Genomic DNA, 25,298 nt, shown 5'->3' with positions numbered 1-25,298 from the left:
AGGGGAACAGCTGGCGGTGCTGAACCCCACTAACACATTGGCTGGTGTTTTTCTCTGTGCAGCTAGCATTTCCGGGCAAAAACTAGCGGTGTTTGAGCCCAGGGTCAGCAGGAGGAGTAGAGGAGCAGAGTGTTGGCCAAAGCCTAGTTGAACCAATTTCAAAGGTTACCTTTAACCCCCCCCTCAGGTGTTGCAAGGTACAAGAGCCACACCTTGAACAGCATTATTGATGCACAAGTCAAAGGTTGCTCTATTTAATTTTGCTCCTTGCACACGCTGAATTAAACACGTACACTATTTAGCCCATTATACTGTCAAACAGTAGTGGAGGCGTGACTACTAGTCTTTTTAAGGAGACGCAGCACAGGTGTACAAATTTACACCTAGGTGCTGTGCGCAGATTCCTTACCGTTGTTATTTGCAGTACAGGAAACTGCGCTCTTGTGTTATCCCTTGGCAATACCCTGTTAGTGCAGGCCGTCTCATGACCTCATTTCATGTTGGCCGGTGCGGTTAACGATGGCCATAAATCCCAGACCCACAGTGGCTTTTCCTAAAGTCACACTGCGGTGCTGGGATTCGTGGCCTTGTGCAGTAAATATGTTCGCCGCTCACACATGTCCTTACACCTGCTTCAGACTGGGCGGCCTCAGCTGATCCCTTATCGCATGCCGCGGCCATGAGGCCGCACAGTCAGAAGAAGGCGGAAGGAGGGGAGTGAAAACAGGGGAACATATGCACTGCTCGTGCCCATCAATCACACCCTCGCAGTCAAAATATATGAGACAACGGGGGGCGTTGTGTCGGGCAGGGGGGACGCACAGGCACAGCCAGCCAACCAATGATGTCAGGAGACGGGCAGCGCTAACAATGGGGGTGCTGCGTGTCATTAAAAAGGAAAGTCACACCTCAGGGACATTGTAATGGTCTGTAATGAGACACATTTTGTACTTGTTGAGTTCCACGTGTGCAAGGAGAAAAAGTCAGCCACCTTGTACAAATGCAGCAGTACTGCTGTACAAGGTGGCTGTTATACATAGAAACACCTGGGGGGGTGGGGGGCAGGCTCCCTTCAATTTCAGTTCATGTGCCTGCGTGGCGTTTGCAGGTCACGTTGCAAGCTACACAGCAGGGGAACAGCTGGCGTTGCTGAACCCCACTGACACATTGACTGGTGTTTTTCTCTGTGCAGATTGCATGTCCGGGCAAAAACTAGCGGTGTTAGAGCCCAGGGTCAGCAGGAGGAGGAGGAGAGGAGCAAAGTGTAGGCCGAAGCCTGCACTGGTGGCAGCTTTTGGTCGGTTGTGCCAGCGTGGCTTGTGCTGGACACGATGCCGGCTACACAGCGGGGGAACAGCTGGCGGTGCTGAACCCCACTAACACATTGGCTGGTGTTTTTCTCTGTGCAGCTAGCATGTCCGGGCAGAAACTGGCGTTGTTTGAGCCCAGGGTCAGCAGGAGGAGGAGAGGAGCAAAGTGTAGGCCGAAGCCTGCACTGGTGGCAGCTTTTGTTCTGTTGTGCCAGCGTGGCTTGTGCTGGACACGTTGCCGACTACACAGCAGGGGAACAGCTGGCGGTGCTGAACCCCACTAACACATTGGCTGGTGTTTTTCTCTGTGCAGCTAGCATTTCCGGGCAAAAACTAGCGGTGTTTGAGCCCAGGGTCAGCAGGAGGAGTAGAGGAGCAGAGTGTTGGCCAAAGCCTAGTTGAACCAATTTCAAAGGTTACCTTTAACCCCCCCCTCAGGTGTTGCAAGGTACAAGAGCCACACCTTGAACAGCATTATTGATGCACAAGTCAAAGGTTGCTCTATTTAATTTTGCTCCTTGCACACGCTGAATTAAACACGTACACTATTTAGCCCATTATACTGTCAAACAGTAGTAGAGGCGTGACTACTAGTCTTTTTAAGGAGACGCAGCACAGGTGTACAAATTTACACCTAGGTGCTGTGCGCAGATTCCTTACCGTTGTTATTTGCAGTACAGGAAACTGCGCTCTTGTGTTATCCCTTGGCAATACCCTGTTAGTGCAGGCCGTCTCATGACCTCATTTCATGTTGGCCGGTGCGGTTAACGATGGCCATAAATCCCAGACCCACAGTGGCTTTTCCTAAAGTCACACTGCGGTGCTGGGATTCGTGGCCTTGTGCAGGAAATATGTTCGCCGCTCACACATGTCCTTACACCTGCTTCAGACTGGGCGGCCTCAGCTGATCCCTTATCGCATGCCGCGGCCATGAGGCCGCACAGTCAGAAGAAGGCGGAAGGAGGGGAGTGAAAACAGGGGAACATATGCACTGCTCGTGCCCATCAATCACACCCTCGCAGTCAAAATATATGAGACAATGGGGGGCGTTGTGTCGGGCAGGGGGGACGCACAGGCACAGCCAGCCAACCAATGATGTCAGGAGACGGGCAGCGCTAACAATGGGGGTGCTGCGTGTCATTAAAAAGGAAAGTCACACCTCAGGGACATTGTAATGGTCTGTAATGAGACACATTTTGTACTTGTTGAGTTCCACGTGTGCAAGGAGAAAAAGTCAGCCACCTTGTACAAATGCAGCAGTACTGCTGTACAAGGTGGCTGTTATACATAGAAACACCTGGGGGGGTGGGGGGCAGGCTCCCTTCAATTTCAGTTCATGTGCCTGCGTGGCGTTTGCAGGTCACGTTGCAAGCTACACAGCAGGGGAACAGCTGGCGTTGCTGAACCCCACTGACACATTGACTGGTGTTTTTCTCTGTGCAGATTGCATGTCCGGGCAAAAACTAGCGGTGTTAGAGCCCAGGGTCAGCAGGAGGAGGAGGAGAGGAGCAAAGTGTAGGCCGAAGCCTGCACTGGTGGCAGCTTTTGGTCGGTTGTGCCAGCGTGGCTTGTGCTGGACACGATGCCGGCTACACAGCGGGGGAACAGCTGGCGGTGCTGAACCCCACTAACACATTGGCTGGTGTTTTTCTCTGTGCAGCTAGCATGTCCGGGCAGAAACTGGCGTTGTTTGAGCCCAGGGTCAGCAGGAGGAGGAGAGGAGCAAAGTGTAGGCCGAAGCCTGCACTGGTGGCAGCTTTTGTTCTGTTGTGCCAGCGTGGCTTGTGCTGGACACGTTGCCGACTACACAGCAGGGGAACAGCTGGCGGTGCTGAACCCCACTAACACATTGGCTGGTGTTTTTCTCTGTGCAGCTAGCATTTCCGGGCAAAAAATAGCGGTGTTTGAGCCCAGGGTCAGCAGGAGGAGTAGAGGAGCAGAGTGTAGGCCGAAGCCTAGTTGAACCAATTTCAAAGGTTACCTTTAACCCCCCCCTCAGGTGTTGCAAGGTACAAGAGCCACACCTTGAACAGCATTAATGATGCACAAGTCAAAGGTTGCTCTATTTAATTTTGCTCCTTGCACACGCTGAATTAAACACGTACACTATTTAGCCCATTATACTGTCAAACAGTTGTGGAGGCGTGACTTGTCTTTTTAACGAGACGCAGCACAGGTGTCAAAATTTGCACCTAGGTACTGGGCGCAGATTCCTGAGCATTGTTATTTGCTGTACAGGAGTCTGCGCTCTTGTGTTATCCCTTGGCAATACCCTGTTAGTGCAGGCCGTCTCATGACCTCATTTCATGTTGGCCGGTGCGGTTAACGATGGCCATAAATCCCAGACCCACAGTGGCTTTTCCTAAAGTCACACTGCGGTGCTGGGATTCGTGGCCTTGTGCAGTAAATATGTTCGCCGCTCACACATGTCCTTACACCTGCTTCAGACTGGGCGGCCTCAGCTGATCCCTTATCGCATGCCGCGGCCATGAGGCCGCACAGTCAGAAGAAGGCGGAAGGAGGGGAGTGAAAACAGGGGAACATATGCACTGCTCGTGCCCATCAATCACACCCTCGCAGTCAAAATATATGAGACAACGGGGGGCGTTGTGTCGGGCAGGGGGGACGCACAGGCACAGCCAGCCAACCAATGATGTCAGGAGACGGGCAGCGCTAACAATGGGGGTGCTGCGTGTCATTAAAAAGGAAAGTCACACCTCAGGGACATTGTAATGGTCTGTAATGAGACACATTTTGTACTTGTTGAGTTCCACGTGTGCAAGGAGAAAAAGTCAGCCACCTTGTACAAATGCAGCAGTACTGCTGTACAAGGTGGCTGTTATACATAGAAACACCTGGGGGGGTGGGGGGCAGGCTCCCTTCAATTTCAGTTCATGTGCCTGCGTGGCGTTTGCAGGTCACGTTGCAAGCTACACAGCAGGGGAACAGCTGGCGTTGCTGAACCCCACTAACACATTGGCTGGTGTTTTTCTCTGTGCAGCTAGCACTTCCGGGCAAAAACTAGCGGTGTTTGAGCCCAGGGTCAGCAGGAGGAGGAGAGGAGCAGAGTGTAGGCCGAAGCCTGCACTGGTGGCAGCTTTTGTTCTGTTGTGCCAGCGTGGCTTGTGCTGGACACGTTGCCGACTACACAGCAGGGGAACAGCTGGCGGTGCTGAACCCCACTGACACATCACCTAGTGTTTTTTTCTGTGTAGACAACACTTCCAGGTGGCAACTGACAGTGTTGAAACCCAGGGAATCAAAGAGGAGCAGAGTGTAGGCCGAAGCCTGCAGTGGAGCAAGTTGAAAGGGAACCTTTAACCCCCCCCCCCAGGCATTTGTTGCTGAAAGAGCCATCTTGTACAGCAGTAATACTGCACATGGAAAATGGTGGCTCCGAAAATTATGCTCCTTGCAAACGCTGAAGTACACACTCATATAATGTGTCCCCTCACACCGTCAAACCATCCCGGAAGTGGGACTTTCCTTTGTAATGTGACACAGCACAGCCGTCATTCCAACCCCCTTGGTGCCGGGCACCACCTCCTCAACGTTGTTTGGTTCTGTCACGGAGCCCGCACTGTAATGTTATCCCTTGGCCATGCACAGTTAGCGGTGCCCGTCTTCTGACATCATGTAGGTGTCAGGCTGGCAGTGCCTGTGCGTCCAAGCTGCCCGAGATCCAACCTTGCAGTGTCATCTAATGTAGTCCCACTGCGGGCCAGGGATCCATGGGCATGCGCAGTGCATATCATCGCCTCTCACTCACCTCCTTCCTGCTTCTTCAGACTGTGCGGCGTCACGGCCGTGGCATGCTATTAGGGATCAGCTGACGCCGCCTAGTCTGAAGAAGCGTGAAGAAGGGGAGTGAGAGGCTAGTATATGCACTGCGCATGGCCATGGATACCAGGCCCACTGTGGGATCACATTAGACGACACTGCGAGGTGTGATTTCGGGCAGCGTGGACGCACAGGCGCAGCCAGGACGACAACAAATGATGTCAGAGGACGGGCAGCGCAAACTGTGCATGGCCAAGGGATAACATAACAGCGCAGGGTCCATGACGGAATCAAACAACGCTAAGGAGGCAGCGCACGGTGCCAAGGGGGTAGCAATGACGGCTGTGCTGCGTCACATTACAAAGGAAAGTCCCACCTCCGGGACGGTTGGACGGTGTGAGGGGACACATTACATGAGTGTGTAGTTCAGCGTTTGCAAGGAGCATAATTTCAAGAGCGACCTTTCCCTTGTGCAGTATTAGTGCTGCACATGGTGGCTCTTTCAGTAACAAACGCCTAGGGGGGGGGGGGGGGACAGGTCCCCTTACATTTTAGTTGTGCCAGCGTGGCGGTCGCATGACACGTTGCCGGATACACAGCTGGGGATCAGCTGACGTTACTGAACCCCAATAACAGAGGAGCGACTGTTGACTGTGCACACAGCACTTCCAGGCACCAACTGGCGGTGTTAGAGCCCAGGGACAGCAGGAGGAGCAGATTGGAGGTATTGCCGCACACACAGCTGGGGATCAGCTGACGTTACTGAACCCCAATAACAGAGGAGCGACTGTTGACTGTGCACACAGCACTTCCAGGCACCAACTGGCGGTGTTAGAGCCCAGGGACAGCAGGAGGAGCAGATTGGAGGTATTGCCGCACACACAGCTGGGGATCAGCTGACGTTACTGAACCCCAATAACAGAGGAGCGACTGTTGACTGTGCACACAGCACTTCCAGGCACCAACTGGCGGTGTTAGAGCCCAGGGACAGCAGGAGGAGCAGATTGGAGGTATTGCCGCACACACAGCTGGGGATCAGCTGACGTTACTGAACCCCAATAACAGAGGAGCGACTGTTGACTGTGCACACAGCACTTCCAGGCACCAACTGGCGGTGTTAGAGCCCAGGGACAGCAGGAGGAGCAGAGGAACAGAGTGTAGGCCGAAGCCTGATTGGAGCAAGTTGAAAGGAAACCTTTAACCCCCCCCCCCAAGACGTTTGTAGCTGAAAGAGCCATGTTGTGCAGCACTAAGGATGCAAAAGGAAAAGGTTGCTCTTTTAATTATGCTCCTTGCAAACACCGAAGTAAACACTAAAAATGTGTCCCTTTATACCGTTAAACCGTTCCGGAGGTGCGAATTTCCTTCGTAATGGGACACAGCACAGCTGTCATTCCTATCCCCTTGATGCCGTGCGCTGCCTCCTCAGCGTTGTTTTAAGCTGCCACGGAGCCTCCGCTGTTCTGTTAGCCCTTGGCCATGCCCAATTAGCGCTGCCTGTCTTCTGACATAATTTGGTGTCAGGCTGTCAGTGCCTGTGCGTCCACGCTGCTCCAGATCCCACCTCGCAGTCTCATCTAACGTAATCCCACTGCGGGCCTTGGAACCATGGGCATGCACAGTGCATAACCTCGACTCTCACTCCCCTCCTTCCCTCTTCTTCAGACTGTGCGGTGTCACGGCCGTGGCATGCTAGGGATCAGCTGACGGCGCACAGTCTAAAGAAGGCGGAGGGAAATGAGCGAGAGCCCGAGGGGAAGATATGCACTGCGCATGCCCATGGATCCCAGGCCCGCAGTGTGACTCAATCAGAAGACACTGCGAGGCGGGATCTCGGGCACCGCGGCCGCACAGGCGCAGCCAGCCTGACACCAAATTATGTCAGAAGACAGGCAGCGCAAATAGGGCATGCCCAAGGGATAACAGAACAGCGCAGGCTCCGTGACAGCTTAAAACAACGCTGAGGAGGCAGCGCATGGCACCAAGGGGGTAGGAATGACGGCTGTGCTGCGTCACATTACGAAGGAAAGTCCCAGCTCCGGGACGGTATAACGGTATCAGTGAACACATTTTATAAGTGTTAAGTTCTGCGTGTGCAAAGAGCTAAAAAAAAAGAGCTACCTTTTCCTTGCGCAGCATTACTGCTGCACAAGATGGCTCTTTCAGTAACAAACGACGGAGGGGGGGGGGGGGAGAGGTTCCCTTACATTTAGGTTGTTGTGCCAGCGTGGCGGTCGCAGGACACATTGCCGGCTACACAGCTGGGGATCAGCTGACGTTACTGAAACCCAATAACACTGGGTCGTATGTTTTTACTGTGCAGCCTGCACTTCTGAGCCGCAACTGGCGGTGTTGGAGCCCAGGAATAGCAGTTCAGGTGGTAGAAAGATGAACACAGCAGGAGACCTGGATGACACCCAATTACTTAATCAGGCAGAGGAGTGGCAAATTCCTGCGAGATCCAGGCCTGGTTCATTTTCAGGAAAGTAAGCCGGTCAACGTTATCGGAGGATAGTCGCATGCGACGGTCTGTTAGTACACCACCTGCGGCACTAAAGACACGTTCCGATAAGACACTAGCCGCAGGGCAAGCCAGCACCTCCAATGCATACTGGCTTAGCTCTGGCCATGTATCCAGCTTAGAGACCCAAAACTTGAACGGGGAAGAGCCGTCTGGGAGTACAGTAAGAGGGCAAGCCATGTAGTCTGTCACCATCTGACGGAACCGTTGCCTCCTGCTGACTGGAGCCGCCGGTGATGGTGTAGACATTTGGGGCGGGCACACAAAAGTGTGCCAGAGTTGTGCCATACTGGGCTTGCCTTGGGCAGAGGCACTGCTTCTGCTCCCTCTTTGGGCAGAGCCTCCCCCACTGCCTCGACGCACTGAGCTGCTTTGTAAAGCACTAGCAGCACTCCTCTCAGTTGGACAGGAGAAGATGATGGAATTCACCAGTGTGTCGTGGTACTCCCGCAATTTACGCTCCCGGGTCAACGCAGGGATGAGGTTTTGGACGTTGTCCCGGTAGCGAGGATCGAGGAGGGTGAACACCCAATAATCAGGCATGTTGAGAATGTGGTCGATGCGGCGGTCGTTTCTCAGGCACTGCAGCATGAAATCCACCATGTGCTGCAGAGTGCCAACCGGCCCAGAAACGCTGTCCCCTGCTTGAGACATGATCTCTGCCCGCTCGTCATCACCCCACCCTCGCTGTACACACTGACCACTGGACAATTGTGTCGCTCCCTCCTCTGGACGGAGCTCTTCCTCCTCCATTGACTCCTCCTCATCCTCCTCACAAATTGGCCCCTGCGTACCCCTTTGTGAGGAACCACGTGGCGCTGACTCTCCAGAAGCTGATGGAAAAGGTGACTCCTCATCCTCCACCTCTTCCACCACATCATCCCTTAACCCTTGCAAAGTTTGCTGAAGCAGGCAGATAAGGGGGACAGTCATGCTGACTAGTGCATCATCTGCACTTGCCATCCGCGTGGAATAATCAAAAGGACGCAAAACCTGGCAGACGTCCTTCATAGTGGCCCACTCTGTGGTTGTGAAGTCTGATCGGCGCTGACTGCGACTTCTTTGCGCCTGATGCAGCTGGTACTCCATAACTGCTTGCTGCTGCTCACACAACCGCTCCAACATATGTAACGTGGAATTCCACCGGGTAGGTAGGTCACATATGATGCGGTGTTCCGGAAGGCGGAATCGGCGCTGCAGAGCAGCAATGCGGGATCTGGCCAAGCTGGAACGCCGCAAGTGAGCACACTCTAGGCGGACCTTGTGCAGCAGGGCATCAAGATCCGGATAGTCCCTCAGAAAACTCTGCACAACCAAATTGAGCACATGTGCCAGACATGGGATGTGAGTGAGGTTGCCAAGGGCCAAAGCTGCCACCAGATTTCGGCCATTGTCACACACTACCATGCCTGGCTGGAGATTCGCTGGCAGTAACCACACATCGCTCTCCTGCTTTATGGCATTCCAGAGCTCCTGCGCTGTGTGGCTTCGATGCCCCAATGAAACTAGTTTCAAGACGGCCTGCTGACGTTTGGCCACGGCTGTGCTCATGTCGGTCATAGGTAAACGTTCACGGGTCCATGTGGGGGTGGACTGTGACGGATCCTGCAGAGAGGAATCAGAGGAACTAGTGTAAGAGGAGGAGTCGATGCGTACAGACTGGATTCCTGCAATCCTTGGAGTGGGCAGGACACGTCCTGCGCCACTCGCACGATCTGTACCTGGCTCAACAACATTAACCCAATGGGCAGTGAGGGAAACATATCGCCCCTGTCCATGCTGACTGGTCCACGCATCGGTGGTGAGGTGGACCTTGCTACTGACGGCGTTCAGTAGCGCATGTTTTATGTTTGCCTCAACATGCCTGTGCAGGGCAGGGACAGCCTGCCTGCTGAAGTAAAAGCGGCTGGGCACCTTGTACTGTGGGACTGCCAATGCCATCAAGTCACGGAAGCTGTCAGTCTCCACCAGCCTGAACGAGAGCATTTCCAGGGACAACAGTTTGGCAATGCCTGCATTCAGAGCCTGTGCTCGGGGGTGGTTGGCCGAGAATGCCCGCCTTTTCTCCCATGCCTGTACTACCGATGGCTGTAGAGTAGACTGGGAGTGTGAGGATGACTGGGAAGGTGGTGCTGTGGGTGGAATTACACAAGGTCTCTGGGAGGAAGCCAAACCAGCTGTGCGTGAGCTGGAGGAAGAGGCAACACGAGCTGAAGAGGTGGTAGCTGCCGCTGTTGGTTGGCCTACATCTTCAGTGTGTTTCTGTAACTCCACCGCGTGCCTGGTCCGCACATGTTTCCACATATTTGTGGTATTGAGGTTGCTGACATTTTTCCCTCTTTTTACTTTATGATGACACAGCTTGCATTTGACAAAACAAATGTCATCTGCAACTGTGTCAAAAAAGGACCAGGCACTGCAAGTCTTGGGAGCGCCCTTTTTGGCTTTGGAAAGAGACAGGCTCCTAACGGGTGCCAAAGTGGAGGCTACAGGCTCCGCAGTCTTCCCCCTCCCTCTCCCTCTTTGGCCCGTAAGAGGAAGCTCTTCCTCTGAGCTGCTCCCACCACCTTCCTGTTCCTCACGCCACGATGGGTCAAGGACCTCATCATCTCCACTACCCTCTGCCACCAACTGCTCCTCCTGGGTAGTCTCAGCAGCACAGTACGCACGAGAAAGCGGCACCTGAGTTTCATCATCAGATGCGTACTGCGCTGTGGTCACCGGAGGCACTGGCCCACCTGCCTCTTCAGAGTCAGAGAGAAAAAGGTGTTGGGCATCACTGCACACTGCCTCTTCTTCCATTTCTCCAATGCTGCTTGGCTGGCCCCCTGTTTCCAAGCCAAGAGATTCAGAGAACAGAAGTAGAGACGGCTCCTGTCCTGGGCTCTCTGACTGCCTGGCCAATTTGGCAGGTGGTGAAGAGACAGATGGCTGCTCTCCAGTGCTCTGTGCCTGAGAGGATGTGGCACTAACTGAAGTCGATGCCGAGGCGTTAGCTGCCATCCACCCGACAACGGCTTCAATTTGGTCTTCACGCAGCAGCGGTGCACGGCGCTCTCCGACAAAGCTGCGCATGAAGGACTGTTCCCTGCTGAAACTGAGTGACGACGAGTCACCGGCGCCCGCAGCAGGCACAGAATCACCACGTCCTCTCCCTGCTCCTCTCCCTGCTCCGCGCCCACGCCCACGTGCCTTACTCCCTGCCCTCTTCATCTTGGTTGACAGATAAAGATAAGCAGAAAAGTACTAAGGCCTTAGTGTGCTTATTCCTGTAATGCTCCTCCTAACAGGTGTAAGAAACACTAATGTTGTAAATTGTGGACTAAACTTTATTATTTTTCAAATGTGGCCTACACAAGTGTAAGTTGTGTTTGGTGAACTTAACCTTTTTTTTGGTGCAGATCGGGCTACAGAGCTAGTTTAAATCACACGGAGACCGTGCAGACAGCCGTAAACGGCGCTGCAAGGCCAAGAAACCCTCCTCTAGGTTATCCTATATAGTGTTTTTCCACTATTTAGCTGGATACAAGTGGAAAGACACTAATAGGAATTTTTTTTTTCAAATTTTAAACTGGCTGCACTATTTGAAAAAAAGGAAATTGTTTTTCAAGGTATGAGGCAGTAACGCACCCTGAGCTGAATCCAACCGGCTATGGCTGCACACAGACTACAGGGCGAGCTGCGCTCACACAGAGACCGTGCAGACAGCCGTAAACGGCGCTGCAAGGCGCCCAAAAAAACCTCTAGGTTATCCTATGTAGTGTTTTTCCACAATTGAGCTGGAGACTGGTGGAAAGACACTAATAGGAATTTTTTTTTTTTTCAAATTTTAAACAGGCTGCACTATTTGAAAAAAAGGAAAATTTTTCTCAAGGTATGAGCCAGTAACGAACCCTGAGCTGAATCCAACCGGCTATGGCTGCACACAGACTACAGGGCGAGCTGGGCTCACACGGAGACCGTGCAGACAGCCGTAAACGGCGCTGCAAGGCCAAAAAACCCTCCTCTAGGTTATCCTATATAGTGTTTTTCCACTATTTAGCTGGATACGAGTGGAAAGACACTAATAGGAATTTTTTTTTTCAAATTTTAAACAGGCTGCACTATTTGAAAAAAAGGAAAATTTTTCTCAAGGTATGAGCCAGTAACGAACCCTGAGCTGAATCCAACCGGCTATGGCTGCACACAGACTACAGGGCGAGCTGGGCTCACACGGAGACCGTGCAGACAGCCGTAAACGGCGCTGCAAGGCCCAAAAACCCCCCTCTAGGTTATCCTATGTAGTGTTTTTCCACAATAGAGCTGGAGACTGGTGGAAAAACACTAATAGGAAATTTGAGAAAAAATGTGCAGCAGGCTGCACTAAGAGCAAAAAAGAACAACTGTGTGAGGCAGTGTGAACCCCCCCTGAGCTGAATACAACCGGGTATATGGCTGCACACAGACTACAGAGTGAGCTGCACACACACACACACACAGAGACCTTGCAGAACGCTGTTAAAACAGCGCTGCAAGGCAAGAGCAAGGTGAACAGTGAAGAACACACAGCGTTTTGCTAAATTAGCCTTTGGAAAGGAAAATAAAGCAATTAGCTAGCTCGACTGGCCCTCAGTTAGAACACAGCGTCCTGTCCCTAACTGAAATCACAGCAGAGTGAGCGCAAAATGGCGGCAGCGCTTTTTTATAGTGCAGAGTGACATCATTTCAGCAGCCAATCCCAGCCTTGCCAGTACTTACATGCCCACCATGCTAAACAGGATGTGCCCACACTTTCATTCATTCCTCATTGGCTGCTGCGTTCAATTTGAATTCTGGGAACTTCCGATTCCGGTATCCGATACGCGGGAAGTATCGGAATTCAGTATCGGAATTCCGATACCGCAAATATCGGCCGATACCCGATACTTGCGGTATCGGAATGCTCAACACTAATAACGAATCTAAGTTCGAAATATCAAAATTAAAAAAACATTTCTAGGCAAAATCCAAAAGCGAAGATTGAATTGTCTAGTATGTGTAAAAATGTATTGGCATCTTACTAACTTTGGAATTTAGTGAAAGATTTTTTTTTTACATTGTTAATTTAAGTTTCAAGAGAAACATGGAATTTTTGTTCCTGAATTCGCTAATGACTAGAAAAAAACATTTACAATTTGAATTTCCAGACTTTTAATATAATGTCATGAAGAAGAATTTCAATACAAAAAAATAAGATAAAACATGGAAGATATTTCAAATTTATTATCTAGTTCTTCCATTAATAATTTTTTTCTTTACTTTTTCCATTACTTACCCTGCCTGATGTTCTTGATGGCTTCATTTCTACGGTTCATACCGATTCTCTCCCATTGGTTGGTGGCATCAAGGTAAATGGTTGCTATTACACTGGGAGTCATAGAGATCATGTTTTGTTCTCCACATCCACGCGGAACAACAATCAAAGGGTTGAGATTAGAGCCATCAATGGCATCCTCCACTATTTGAGCGATTGAGTTTCCTGAATTATTGTATGAGAAAGAAAAATTAGACATGACGTAGTAAGAAAATTCTAACCTAAAAATTCTAACTCATGTTAAGGGTAAGGTGTAATATCCTGGAAAAAAAATATAGAATTAACCACTACATATTCGAAGACAATCTATCTTGAGACTTGTCTTCTTTCCACTGCTCAACTGCATAGACTAATGTAATACTCATTGTATCGTTATCTCCATTTTTAGCTTTTACTGGTACTGGTTAATCAAGTTATTTTCTAATAATGAAAAAGGTTGAACTCGATGGACCTGTCTTTTTTCTACCCATGTAACTATGTGAATATAAAAGGCCAGAAAGTCAACTTCTAGGTCGCCTAGTTTTCAGTTTAATAAACAGGGTTAAAGTGGAGGCTAGAAGATATTCTACTAGACTTTTTCCCAAGTACTGCTAAAGACAAAACATAGATCTCAAAGTAATAAAAAACTTCAGAGTAGAAGTTGATGTAATCTATAATATAACGCTGGGAGCGTCACTCTGTCTGAAGCCTTTATAGACTGCGCAAGCGCAAGCGCCAGCGCAGTTGGAACCTCACAGAGTGACGCTCCCGGGAGATCGCGGTATGCGTAAACACTGAATGCACACCGCGATCTCCAACAGAGAAGCAGGGACCGCCAGGAGGGTGTGTATCGGCTATATTCACCTGTCCTCCGTTCCACCGCTGTGCGCCGCCATCTTCCCAGTCCTCGGCCTGTGACCATCAGTTCAGAGGGCGCGATGACGCGCTTAATGCGCGCCGGCGCCGCCCTCTGACTGACCAGTCACAGCCAGAGGACCGGGAAGATGGCGGCGCACAGCGGTGGAACGGAGGGCAGGTGAATATAGTACGTGCTGGGGGGCCTGAGCTGGTGGCGATACCGGCACCTGACCCCCACAGCTCGCCGGTGTCCCCGCCTGCTCAGGCCCCCCATCACTCGGCGCCAAGTGGGTCAGAGGCAGCGGGGCCGAGTGGGTCAGAGGCAGTATGGGGACGCAGGATGGAGCAGCACATGACAGGATGGGGACACAGGATGGAGCAGCACATGACAGGATGGGGACGCAGGATGGAGCAGTACATGACAGGATGGGGACGCAGGATGGGAGCACATGACAGGATGGGGACGCAGGATGGGAGCAGCACATGACAGGATGGGGACGCAGGATGGAGCAGCACATGACAGGATGGGGACGCAGGATGGGAGCAGCGCATGACAGGATGAGGACGCAGGATGGAGCAGCACATGACAGGATGGGGACGCAGGATGGGAGCAGCGCATGACAGGATGGGGACGCAGGATGGGAGCAGCACATGACAGGATGGGGACGCAGGATGGGAGCAGCGCATGACAGGATGGGGACGCAGGATGGAGCAGCACATGACAGGATGGGGACGCAGGATGGAAGCAGCACATGACAGGATGGGGACGCAGTATGGGAGCAGCACATGACAGGATGGGGATGCAGGAAGAGAGCAGCGCATGACAGGATGGGGACGCAGAATGGGAGCAGCGCATGACAGGATGGGGACGCAGGATGGAGCAGCACATACCAGGATGGAGACCATATACCAATATAAATGCTCGCCACCCGGGCGTAGAACGGGTTCAATAGCTAGTTTTCATATAATGGTTAATGTTGGTTAGAAGCTGGTGGTCCTTGATGTTTGGCCACTAGGATGTTTTCTTGTTGTCTTCAAAAAAGAAGTGGATAAGTAGCCATCGGATAAGTACATGTTTTAGTGTGTGTTTGACCAAACCTTGTCTGTTGTTGGGGCATTGTAGGGGACAAGTGAGTCTCATCCAATGATATTATCTGATAGGGTTCCACAGATCATTGTGGCTTAGATACATTATAGCAGGGCACATGGGATAGCATGGTCAAGGAGGGTGAAGACATAAAGGTTAATTAAATGCAAATGTTCTCACCTTGTATGGTCACGATCGTGTCAACATCTGTCCTCGGTACAATGTTTACCTCATCCAGTGCAGATACAAGTTCTTCCTGAACACCATCTATTGAAGGAACACAGATCAGACTATAACTAGTAGTGTATACATGCCTACTAAAAAAAAATCATATATTTCATGTTGTAAAATCATTACTAGGGTCATTTAATGACTTAAGGAATGATTGTATTATTGGTAGCTTTTAAGATATAAAAGAATAAAAGTATAGAGAGCAGTCTGAGATGGTTTAGTGACTCCTGCATTGAGCAGGGGGGTTGGACATGATGACCCTGGAGGTCCCTTCCAACTCCGACATCCTATGATTCTATGACTTGGGTCTCACTCAAGTCCATCTTGTAGGTCCATCATCAGACAACAAAATACTAAGAATTATATACTCCTACTCTTAAGATTTTTACCTCTCCTAATACTAAATTAGATGCACAATCTAGCAGCCAATTGACATTCTTCAGATAAATCTACAATATGAATATGAAGAGACATGGCAAATAGTTTTTATTAGTAACATTCTACCATTACATGATTAGAGCTCTGGTGGTGACCTATGATTTTTCATGGTAACAGACAAGAAATAAACCTAATGTGTAATCTGATTCAAATCAGTCATGTAATATTCAACTCCTTTTGCCTTCTCGATCATTTATAACCGGGAACATTGGATTCACCTTTTCCTTTCGTTTGCGGTTCCAGCGTCACTTGTTTTATATTCTTCGTCAAACGAATACCTTCTGGCTGAAAGACAGTATAACATGTATACATAAATTGTGTCCTAATGGATGAGTAATGCAATGAGATATGAAAAATATCTTAGCTGTCTAATTACACTGATCTACTAGTAGGATTTGCTCCACTCGATTTTCAACAAGGACAATACGACTTCTTGGTTTTCTTTTTATGTCTCTGACCACTTGGCTCCTCAGAGTTTAGTCATTGGTGGTTTCCAGTTTTCTTTCTATAAACTATGCACTGATTTATCTTCCAGCACCATCTCTTTGGAGTTGACACCTAATTATATTTTATTTCTGGTGACATCTATTTCACACAACTACACACACACACAACTACACAGTAGAGTGGTGATTGTTCGACATCATATGTTGCGCTATCTGAAGCCAAATGTCATGGTTTGGACAGGGTTAATGCCATGCCCTCTCAGGGTTAATTGTTGTTGCCTCCTTTTAGATCTGAGAGGGATATTTATACCCAGGCTGGACTAGGATTCTCTCTCAGTTATACTTTAATTTTGTCTTTGTGCCTGACCCCATGGTTTTTCGTGTGCATACTGTGTTGTTTGTTTGCTCTCCGTTCTCAACTGACAATCCTTCTGCCTCGATTATCTCCCGGTTATTGACCTCTGCACGTTTGACTACTCTCCATCGCCGTTCGCCTCCTTTGCACCCCGGCACCTGGCTCCGTCCCCGGCCACTTTCCCTCTGTCACATGATTCAGGTCCTGTTTGCTACCCAGAGAGTTCCCCGCCATTCTGGTCTGGGCTCCCTTACTGCAGCGTGTAGTCTCCCAGCAGTAGTTTCACCCGGGATCTTTGACACCAAGTTTTTTTAAAACCTAACATTTTTTGTACTTACCTCTTGAACTATTCAAGGTGTAACTATTATAATATGAAAGTGTTGCTGATTGGTGGGGGTTTGGTCCTGAGACTCCCACTAATCTGAAGCCCGCAGCTCCTGCATTAGGCTACGTTCACATTTGCGTTGTTGGGCGCAGCGTCAGCGACGCAACCAACAATGCATGTACACAACTCAGCGTTTTGCGACGCATGCGTTGTCATAAGATCGTAAAGATCAGGAATTTCGGCGCAGGGAAAACGCTACAAGTAGCGTCCTCTGCGCCCTGTAATGTGCGTCAATATGACACATGCATCGTAACACGCATTACAACGCATACCGGCGCATGTCCATGCGCCCCCCATGTTAAAGATAGGCGCGCATGACGCATGCGTCAGTATGCGTCGACGCTGCGCCCAACAACGCAAATGTGAACGTAGCCTTAGCTGTAAGAACAGACCTGTGTCCAGACTCAATAGTAAGTCTACAGATCCCTAGATTCAATCTTAAAGGGGTGTTTATGGTCAATATCCTTACTATGGAGCCTCCAGACAATGCTGTGAGTGCATCTCATGCAGGAGCTGTGGACTTCAGAGTGGTATTTTGACTGACTGGTGGGTGCCTCAGGCCCCAGGCCCCCATGATCAGCAGCAAAGTGAAGTGCCTGTTATATACAAAAACTTTACTATAATGACAGCTACTTTTTAAGCCTGATGTTTCCTTTTTGGAGGTACATTGGGCTACATGCCCGTTGTTTTGGGTATCTTTTTAGTTACGAGGCTAAAATAATTTTGATTGAACATAATTTGGAATGGATGATAATGATTTTTTTTAGCAAGACCTTTATATGTTTTTAAGATAGAGTTCATTGTTATTCGTAACCACCCACCCCTCAAAACAGATTAATTTTACGTGGATTATAATTAGTGAATACATTTAACAATACATTTACCTCATGCTTTATGCAGTGTGTATTCACCAGCTTCATGCTTACTTACCACAACTTTCAGCTTCTTTTTGATACCATCTGACACAAACTGTCCAAACACTGCAGCCTTCACCTCTACGTCATGAGAACCCAAGCTTAAGGGGACAATAATGAAAGAAACAGCTACAGAAGACTGAGATCTAATTTCTACAGTCTGGCGGAATTTTGCTTTGGCCGTAGAAAGACTGCAAAACTCTGGATTGTGGGTTAGATCCACTCGCACCTAAGATGAAAACATGAAAAGTTAAGAAAATCTGAAAAAGAATACAAGAATGCAAAGATTGTGTATATAGACGTTTTGTAATAGCATACTCTGTGTGTGGAATACTAGAAACATAGAGAACAGTGGATCTGCATCCGGTCATAACATAAGTGTTACCATACTACATTTAATCTAAAGAGAATGTATTACACATTAGAAGTAGACATGAGGGAAACAATATCAGGTTAATTTCATTTGCCTCGAATTTGTAGATTTGCCTGGAATATTACATACAATTTAGATTCTACTGAATCAATTTTTGTGTGAGTTGTTTTGTGTGAATCAAGCAAAATGGTTCCTAAATTGTAGAGGGTTGGGAAAGTAGAGAAAAAAATAAAAATATGACTTCACCATGTGCATTGTCCGAAGCCCAGTGACGAAAGTTGTGAAATTGTGTGACGAAAGTTGTGAAAATTGCCTCATCGTGACTTTAGGAACTTTGTATGTTCCAGAAGCCCCAAAGTGAAGATGGTGGAAGTTGATGTCAGGTTTTATGGAGAAGGAAAGAAGAGGCTGGAGCTGCCCCGGAATGACAGGTGAGGAATGAAATGAGTATTTTTTTATATATATTTTACTCTATGTTCATTATGTTCTAGGATTTGGAAAGACCCCAAAGTACAATATGGCACTTTGGATTTGCATCTCATAAATGTAATGTGAATAGAATTTTGTGGCCAAATTTAAATGAAAGTTCAAATTTGAATTTCGGGCGCCTCTTTTATCACAAGTTAAAAGGAAGAGGAATTTTCTCCATTATCATCTAATAAGTAATGCTGACTAGTAAAAGTTAGGCGTTGCTGGTATAGACATGGCATCCGGGGAAGTAATTTCTTACCTTGATCTTGTCCTGGCCATAGTTGTAGAGTATGGCTCGAATTTCTACCTGCTCATTTCTCACTACCGAGTATGGGAGCTTCAGGTCAATAAAGAAGTCCTTCATTGCTTGGATTTCATAAGGTTTGGCTATACAGATACCTGAAATGCAGAAAACCTGGTGATACTTGAAGTCTACTGTACATTAGTACAAACTCAATCTTACTCTCAGGAACACTTTATTCTATACTTTGATCAGGACTCACATATTGATGACCCAGCCCTAGGACGGTGGTATGTTCATAATCGGTATGGTGGTATTATTTTATTACTCTATTTATAATCATTTTGGTTTTAATCCAATCTTAGTCAGATTAGTACATGTATTTCTGGGATGCCACATAAGTTATTTTGCAGCCCATCATGTGCGATATCCTTTTGTGTTAGCCAACTGAGTGAATTCAAGATGTAGGCTTTGGAGACATCTTAAGTCTGGTTGTTAAATATTTTGTGACCTTAAGATTAAATTGATTAAATTCAGGGTTATCCAGTTCTGGATACAATATGTGATGAGTACTATTGGCCATCACTTTCTCATGTATTTGATATTGATATTATGAGCATGAGACATATCAAATCGGTTAGAATTGGGAGTGAGTTTTCCCAACCAAATATATTTTTGTGATCACTGCCTGATATAATAATTTGCATAAATAGATATTTAGATTTACTATCTCAACATTTCACTTAATCATTCAGTTGTATATAACTAGTCATATACTGTCATTTTGTGCTATCTCACGGCCATTACAAACAATAACAAACACAACAAGGTCCTCCCACCTTTGTTTTGAGAGAGACTGACAGCCAGGACCTCCCAAGTAGTGATCGAATCTTTCAAAAAGATGTTAAGCACCTTGGTCGAAATTCTACAGACACAAAAGAAATCAGTGGTAACGAAATTATCAAATGACCAGTATATAATTTTTGATGCTAATGTTCTTAAAAGTTAAAAGAAATCTGTCAGCAGGGTTTCACCTTTCACCCCCAAAACTATTTATATGTGCTTGTAGCTCTTTCAAAGCCAAGTCCAGTAATGTCTTTACATTGCCAGTCTGCTCCTCCATTGTTGAGAACTCAGCATTTGAATTGATATGGAAATAAGGCTGTGATCTGAAGCCTTTGTCACTCCAGCTCTATTCCCACCTAGCATCGGGGAATGGAGCTTGATTGAAAACCTCTATGGCGTGTGACTTCTAATTAAGGAGCTGTCAGTCAAGCAGGAGGAGGCAAAACTATGCTGGGCATAGAGCTGGAGTGACACAGGTTTTCAATATACTAAAAATCTTTCAGCCTAATTTGCATAATAATTCAATCAATGATTTCTCAGTAACGGAGGAAAGGACTGACCATGTGAAGTTATTACTGGACATGTCTATGAAAGAGCTACAAATAGTTTGGGGTGTGAAATCCTGCTGACAGATTCTCTTTAAATTCTCACATTACCTTTATTTATAACATCTAGTAACAAGATAAAGGCCAGTTGGCGGTTCTCGTGTGTACCCTTTTGTAAAAATGAGTCCCAGAAAACAGAAATCAAGGAGGATTATTGGATGCATAAAAAAAAATCAATAGCGTAGCGTAATGGTTGTAGGGAGCACAGAAGTGAGGCTCTCCGAATCTAGCTTCTTCCAAGGGCCTACGTACCATAGAGATAGCCCATTTAGCGGGCAACATGGCCCATCGAGATAGAAGCACATCTCAAATCTTTCTCATCCTCCATGCCTGTCATTGACACCAAGCTGTATTGGAATTTACAGAAGAATTACCCATTATTATCAGGTCTTTCTGTCATCTGTTCTATCTTCCAAAACCATGACTCTGGAAACTCGGTTCTGGAAAGAATATCTGCATCTGGGAGATATTCTTCATCTTCATCACCTGGAAAATATAACACATCACGCTTATAGGACATTTTAAGTACTATGTCATGTAGAAATCAAAGTTCTTCACCTGGATAAAACTTAAATAAAGAAGGGTTTAAGTCTCACCTGAGATAAACTATGGTAGTTGCTATGGACTTGGTGTCTGAACGCACCATTCACAATATTGTGTTAGCTAGATCAGTTTCTTAGGTGTCTTAGGTTGTGTTCACATCGTACCTTTTCCCAGGCATCAAAAAAAATCTATTTTTCAAACTGAAGAAATTCCTGGAATTGCTCTATTTTGCTTGAATTTTTTTTTTTTTTTGAACCGTCTTTTTATTTAGCATGTTTTGGTCATTTCCTGTGTGATACTTCGATGTTTTTTTTCCCATGTGTATTTTTCAGCATTCTATGGGTGTCTTTTTACCGATATTTTAAAACTGTTAAAAAACGAAGAAAATGCTCTTGCGTAAGAAAAAACACTGGCAAAATGCTCAAAAAGGTGACGGAGAGCCTTCTGTGCAGCCTTCCCATTGACTTCTATTGTAAAGTATTGGGCATCTTCCTAGTAGAATACGCCAGAAGAATGGTCTCTTACTACTTTTCAACGCTTGGCATCTTTGAAAGCCTGATGTATTTAAAAGATGTTCAAAAACCAGAAAAAAAAACTAAAAACATAATTTTTTTCATACAAATTAATAAAAATATTTGTTTATCGTTAACGCGTTTTCTTTTATTTTTTCTGCCCCCTCAAAAAACAGTAGAAAAAAAAATCAGCAAAAACATACACATAAATATCATAGATAATAATGATTGACCATTACGTTTATCTAGAATAAACTGGAAAATTTCTGCTTTCTAACATATTGGCAATGTTTTGTACTATAAATTTAGCATTTTTGCATCAATCTGGAAGTTATCTTTAAGTCACAGTTTTATATATTTTCAAGTTTAAGACTTTGTTCTTTGTATTTTAGTTATAACAGATTTGTTGGGAAAATCAATTTGTGGCATGTATTAATATAAGTATTAATGGTTCTTCTTCTGTGACTGTTAGTGCAGATTCTTTCACAGTCTGAATAGCTCTCCTGTCGTAAAAAATGACAATTGATGGAGGCACATGTGACCAGATCTGTCCTTCAGCCCCCTCCAATTAAAAAAGCAATAAAAAAGGATTTTGGGGGTATGTCAAAAGCAAAAGGGGAAATTGCTGATCCACTAGTCAGAATCTTTGAAAAATCTTGGAGAACAGAAATCAAAAGATTGCAGAAGGGCAAATATTGTCCCTATCTTCAAAAAAGAAAAGAATACGGAGCCAGGAAATTACAGGCCAGTGAACCTTACTTCTATACCAGGAAAGATCTTTGACCAAATTATTAACCAGCATCTATGTAAGTACTTGTAGAGGAATACTGTAATTTACCAGAGCCAGCATGGGTTTGGTGCAAGTCATGTCAGACTAATCTAGTTTCCTTCGATGATGGAATCACTGATGGGGTGGATCAGGGAAATACAATAGATATAGTATATCTTGACTTCAGCAAAGCATTTGATAAAGTATCTCATACTATTCTCATTGAAAAAATGACCAAGTATAGGATTGACAAGGCTACGGTAAGGTGGATTCATAACTGGCTCAGTGGTCATACTCAAAGAGTGGTTGTACATCCAATTGGAAGAGTGTTTCCAGTGGGGTAGCACAAGGCTCTGTCCTAGCCCCAGTGTTGTTCAACTTTTTTTTTTATAAAGGATTTAGATAAGGGAACTGAAGAAAAATTAATCAAATTTGCAGACGATGCAAAGCTAGGTGGGATAGCTAACACTAAAAAAGTTAAAGGATTCAGAAGGATCTAGATAAGCTTGAACAATGGGCAGCGACTAATAGAATGGTAGTTAACAGGGAGAAATGCAAGATTCTACAATTGGTCAAGAAAAACGGAAATTACATCTACAAAACTTGAGGAATAGAACTAACCAACAGCACGTGTGAAGTAGACTTTGGCATACTAATAGATAACAGACTGTACATGAGTAAACAGTGTGATGCAGCAGCAAAAAATCCAAACAGTTCTGGGATATAATAAGAGAAGTATAGAGTCTACATCACGTGAAGTAATTATCCCCCTCTACTCCTCTTTGGTCAGACCTCATCTGGAATACTGTGTCCAGTTCTGTGCACCACATTTTAAAAAATACATAAAAAAACAGGAGCAAGTTCAGAGAAGAGCTACCAGGATGGTGAGCTGACTGCAAAGTATGTCCTACAAGGAACTGTTAAAGGATCTGAGAATGTTTTGCTTGCAAAGAGGAGACTTAATAGCTGTCTACAAATATCTGAAAGGATGTCACAGTGTAGAGGGATCATGCTTATTCTCATTTGCACATGGAAACATGAGAAACAACTAAATGAAACTGAAAGAGAGAAGATACAAATTAGATATTAGAAAAACTTTTTGACAGTGAGAGAGATCAATGAGTGGAACAGGATGGAACAAGAAGTGGCGAGTTCTCCTTCAATGGAAGTCTTCAAACAGAGGCTGGACAGACAAATGTCTGATATGGTTTACTGGGTCCTCCATTGATCATGGGGTTGGGCTTCATGACCCTGAACGTGCCTTTCCAACTCTAACATTGTATGATTGTATGAAAAGTGGCCCATGTGAAGTGTTGTTCAATTGGAGGAGGCTGATGGACAGGTCTGGTCACATGATCCTCCATCAGCTGCTATTTTGAAAATAGGGGAACTTTGCTCTGAGTCTATGAGTAAGACTGCATTAACAAGCAGGCAAGTGCTGAACCTGTAATGCTAAAATTTTGCTAAGTGCCAAAACAATACATTTGTTAAAAGTATGAAAAAGTGGACAATCGGATTTAAGCATTTACAACCACATTTTGAAGGAGGTATCCCCAATTAACATTAGTTCCATATTTTAATTGAAAGATTTCTCTCGCTCACTTCGATGTTTGATGGCGAGGAGCGCCAATGATGCTGCGTTGGCAGATACCTGACAGGGTGAGTCCATGATTGGCAGGTATGATGCACCTGTCCTATTCATTAGGATAGAACATGGTCAAGACACCTGCAAGCTTGGGCAGGTATCTGCTGATTCAGTGTCATGGACAATGCTCACCTTCCCATATAGAAATGAGCCCCTTTAAGAAATTTTGAAAAAAAAAAACAATATCAAGATTTTGGACAAATCTTGATTCTAGAAACTAAAAAAAAAAATACTGGTGAGCTGTAAGATTAGGCATATTTAACAGGGAAAATTGAAGGTAAGTTAATATGATCTGGGAACTCTCTTACTAACTATGTTACTATGTTACTATACTCGCCTCACCACTCACCTCTCCAACTGCCCTTGCTGCTTGCCGTACGAACCTTCATGCATCTTCTTTTCACCTTTATTCATCTTCTTCAGCCTACTTCACTCTATGCTTGGCCTTCAGGTGACAACTAATCATTAAGACAATGACTAGGCCTCTACTGTGATTATGCGTTGTGCCATCACAACCTATGCCATGAAGTCACTACACCTCGGTGGATGACAAGCCAAGCAGTGATGTCAAAGGCTTCATTGGTGTCGAAAGTCCCGGCATAAAGTGAAGCAGGTCAAAGAAAAGGAGAAAAGAAGGATCAAGGAGGACCATACTGCAGGTTGTGGGGGAGATAAGACAGGTAACCAGTGAGGTGAGAATTATTATTATTTTTCTTACATTTTGGTGGCACTCAATGGTTTAGCAAAATGGCCGCTGCAGTTGGCCACGACTGTGCAGACTTTACATGGAGCAAATTACAAAACAAATCTGTATTCTGTAGAAAACAACTTTTTGAAGACTTTGGACAGAATTTACATTCACTCATCACTAATAACCCATTGTTATAGCTTTGAGGGCCATTTTAATAGACTCACTTAGGAGACCATTTTGTCAAAATCAGTTATTCAGAACAATGGAACAGTTGCAGAAATTTCTGCTACTTGTGAACATACCCTTATAGAGCATATAGCTTTATTAAAAGACTACATCCTACTGTGAATTTTTCATATAGCGCTTCTTACTTCTGCTCATATTATCCCCATCTTTTGCAGCCCTCTCCTCCTCTCTCTTCTTTTCGATGTATGTGCAGCAGTCAATGAAAGCGTCCACGCATTCTTTGCCTTCCAAGATGTTTAATGCTCGTCTTTCGCAGTTGTCACCCATTGGATTTTCCTGCATGCCATCAGTGCAGCATTTCCTTGCTGATTCCTTGTACTTAGAGGCTGAAAAAATATATTTTTATTCATATCCACGCAAAAAATGACAGCCACATTCACAAATATGATTAGATGATTCATTTTATAATGACAGCGATGGAGCAAATGCCAACTAAGATCTGTGTCAGGTACAACATTTTTTAAATTTTACTTTTTTTTACTACTATTGTTAATGGTGGTGTGAACTCACATAAGTTTTAGCCTTGAACTATTTGTCTTTATTAACTACATTTTACTTGAAATAATTAATGAATACCTATAATATGCAAAAATAAAAAAAGAAAACTTGAATAAGAAAAAAAAGCAGAAATAGTCCATCTAGGACAACCTTCTAACCTTCATTGTTACAGAAGGACAAACATGAAGTATGAGTTGTAGGCCATTTTTCATTATCTGTGGT

At 46.2% G+C, this 25,298-nt stretch overlaps 1 protein-coding gene across 1 annotated transcript in view; it reads right to left on the bottom strand.

The window, feature by feature from the left end:
* The window catches only part of LOC138677281 (A.superbus venom factor 1-like), a 139,443-nt gene that overhangs the window by 67,763 nt on the left and 46,382 nt on the right, over positions 1-25,298 (bottom strand). Inside the window, exons 17-24 of the mRNA XM_069767312.1 lie at positions 24,704-24,904; positions 20,547-20,658; positions 19,561-19,646; positions 18,740-18,879; positions 17,653-17,865; positions 15,755-15,821; positions 15,048-15,134; positions 12,905-13,108 (exon numbers count right to left, since the gene is read on the bottom strand). Of these exons, the coding sequence (XP_069623413.1) occupies positions 12,905-13,108; positions 15,048-15,134; positions 15,755-15,821; positions 17,653-17,865; positions 18,740-18,879; positions 19,561-19,646; positions 20,547-20,658; positions 24,704-24,904 (1,110 nt within the window). The remainder of the gene's footprint in view (positions 1-12,904; positions 13,109-15,047; positions 15,135-15,754; positions 15,822-17,652; positions 17,866-18,739; positions 18,880-19,560; positions 19,647-20,546; positions 20,659-24,703; positions 24,905-25,298) is intronic.

This window comes from Ranitomeya imitator, chromosome 4, assembly GCF_032444005.1.
Source record: "Ranitomeya imitator isolate aRanImi1 chromosome 4, aRanImi1.pri, whole genome shotgun sequence".
NCBI lineage: Eukaryota > Metazoa > Chordata > Amphibia > Anura > Dendrobatidae > Ranitomeya > Ranitomeya imitator.
The sequence above is the reverse complement of the archived record's forward strand: the minus strand, read 5'-3'. Positions and strand labels throughout refer to the sequence as shown.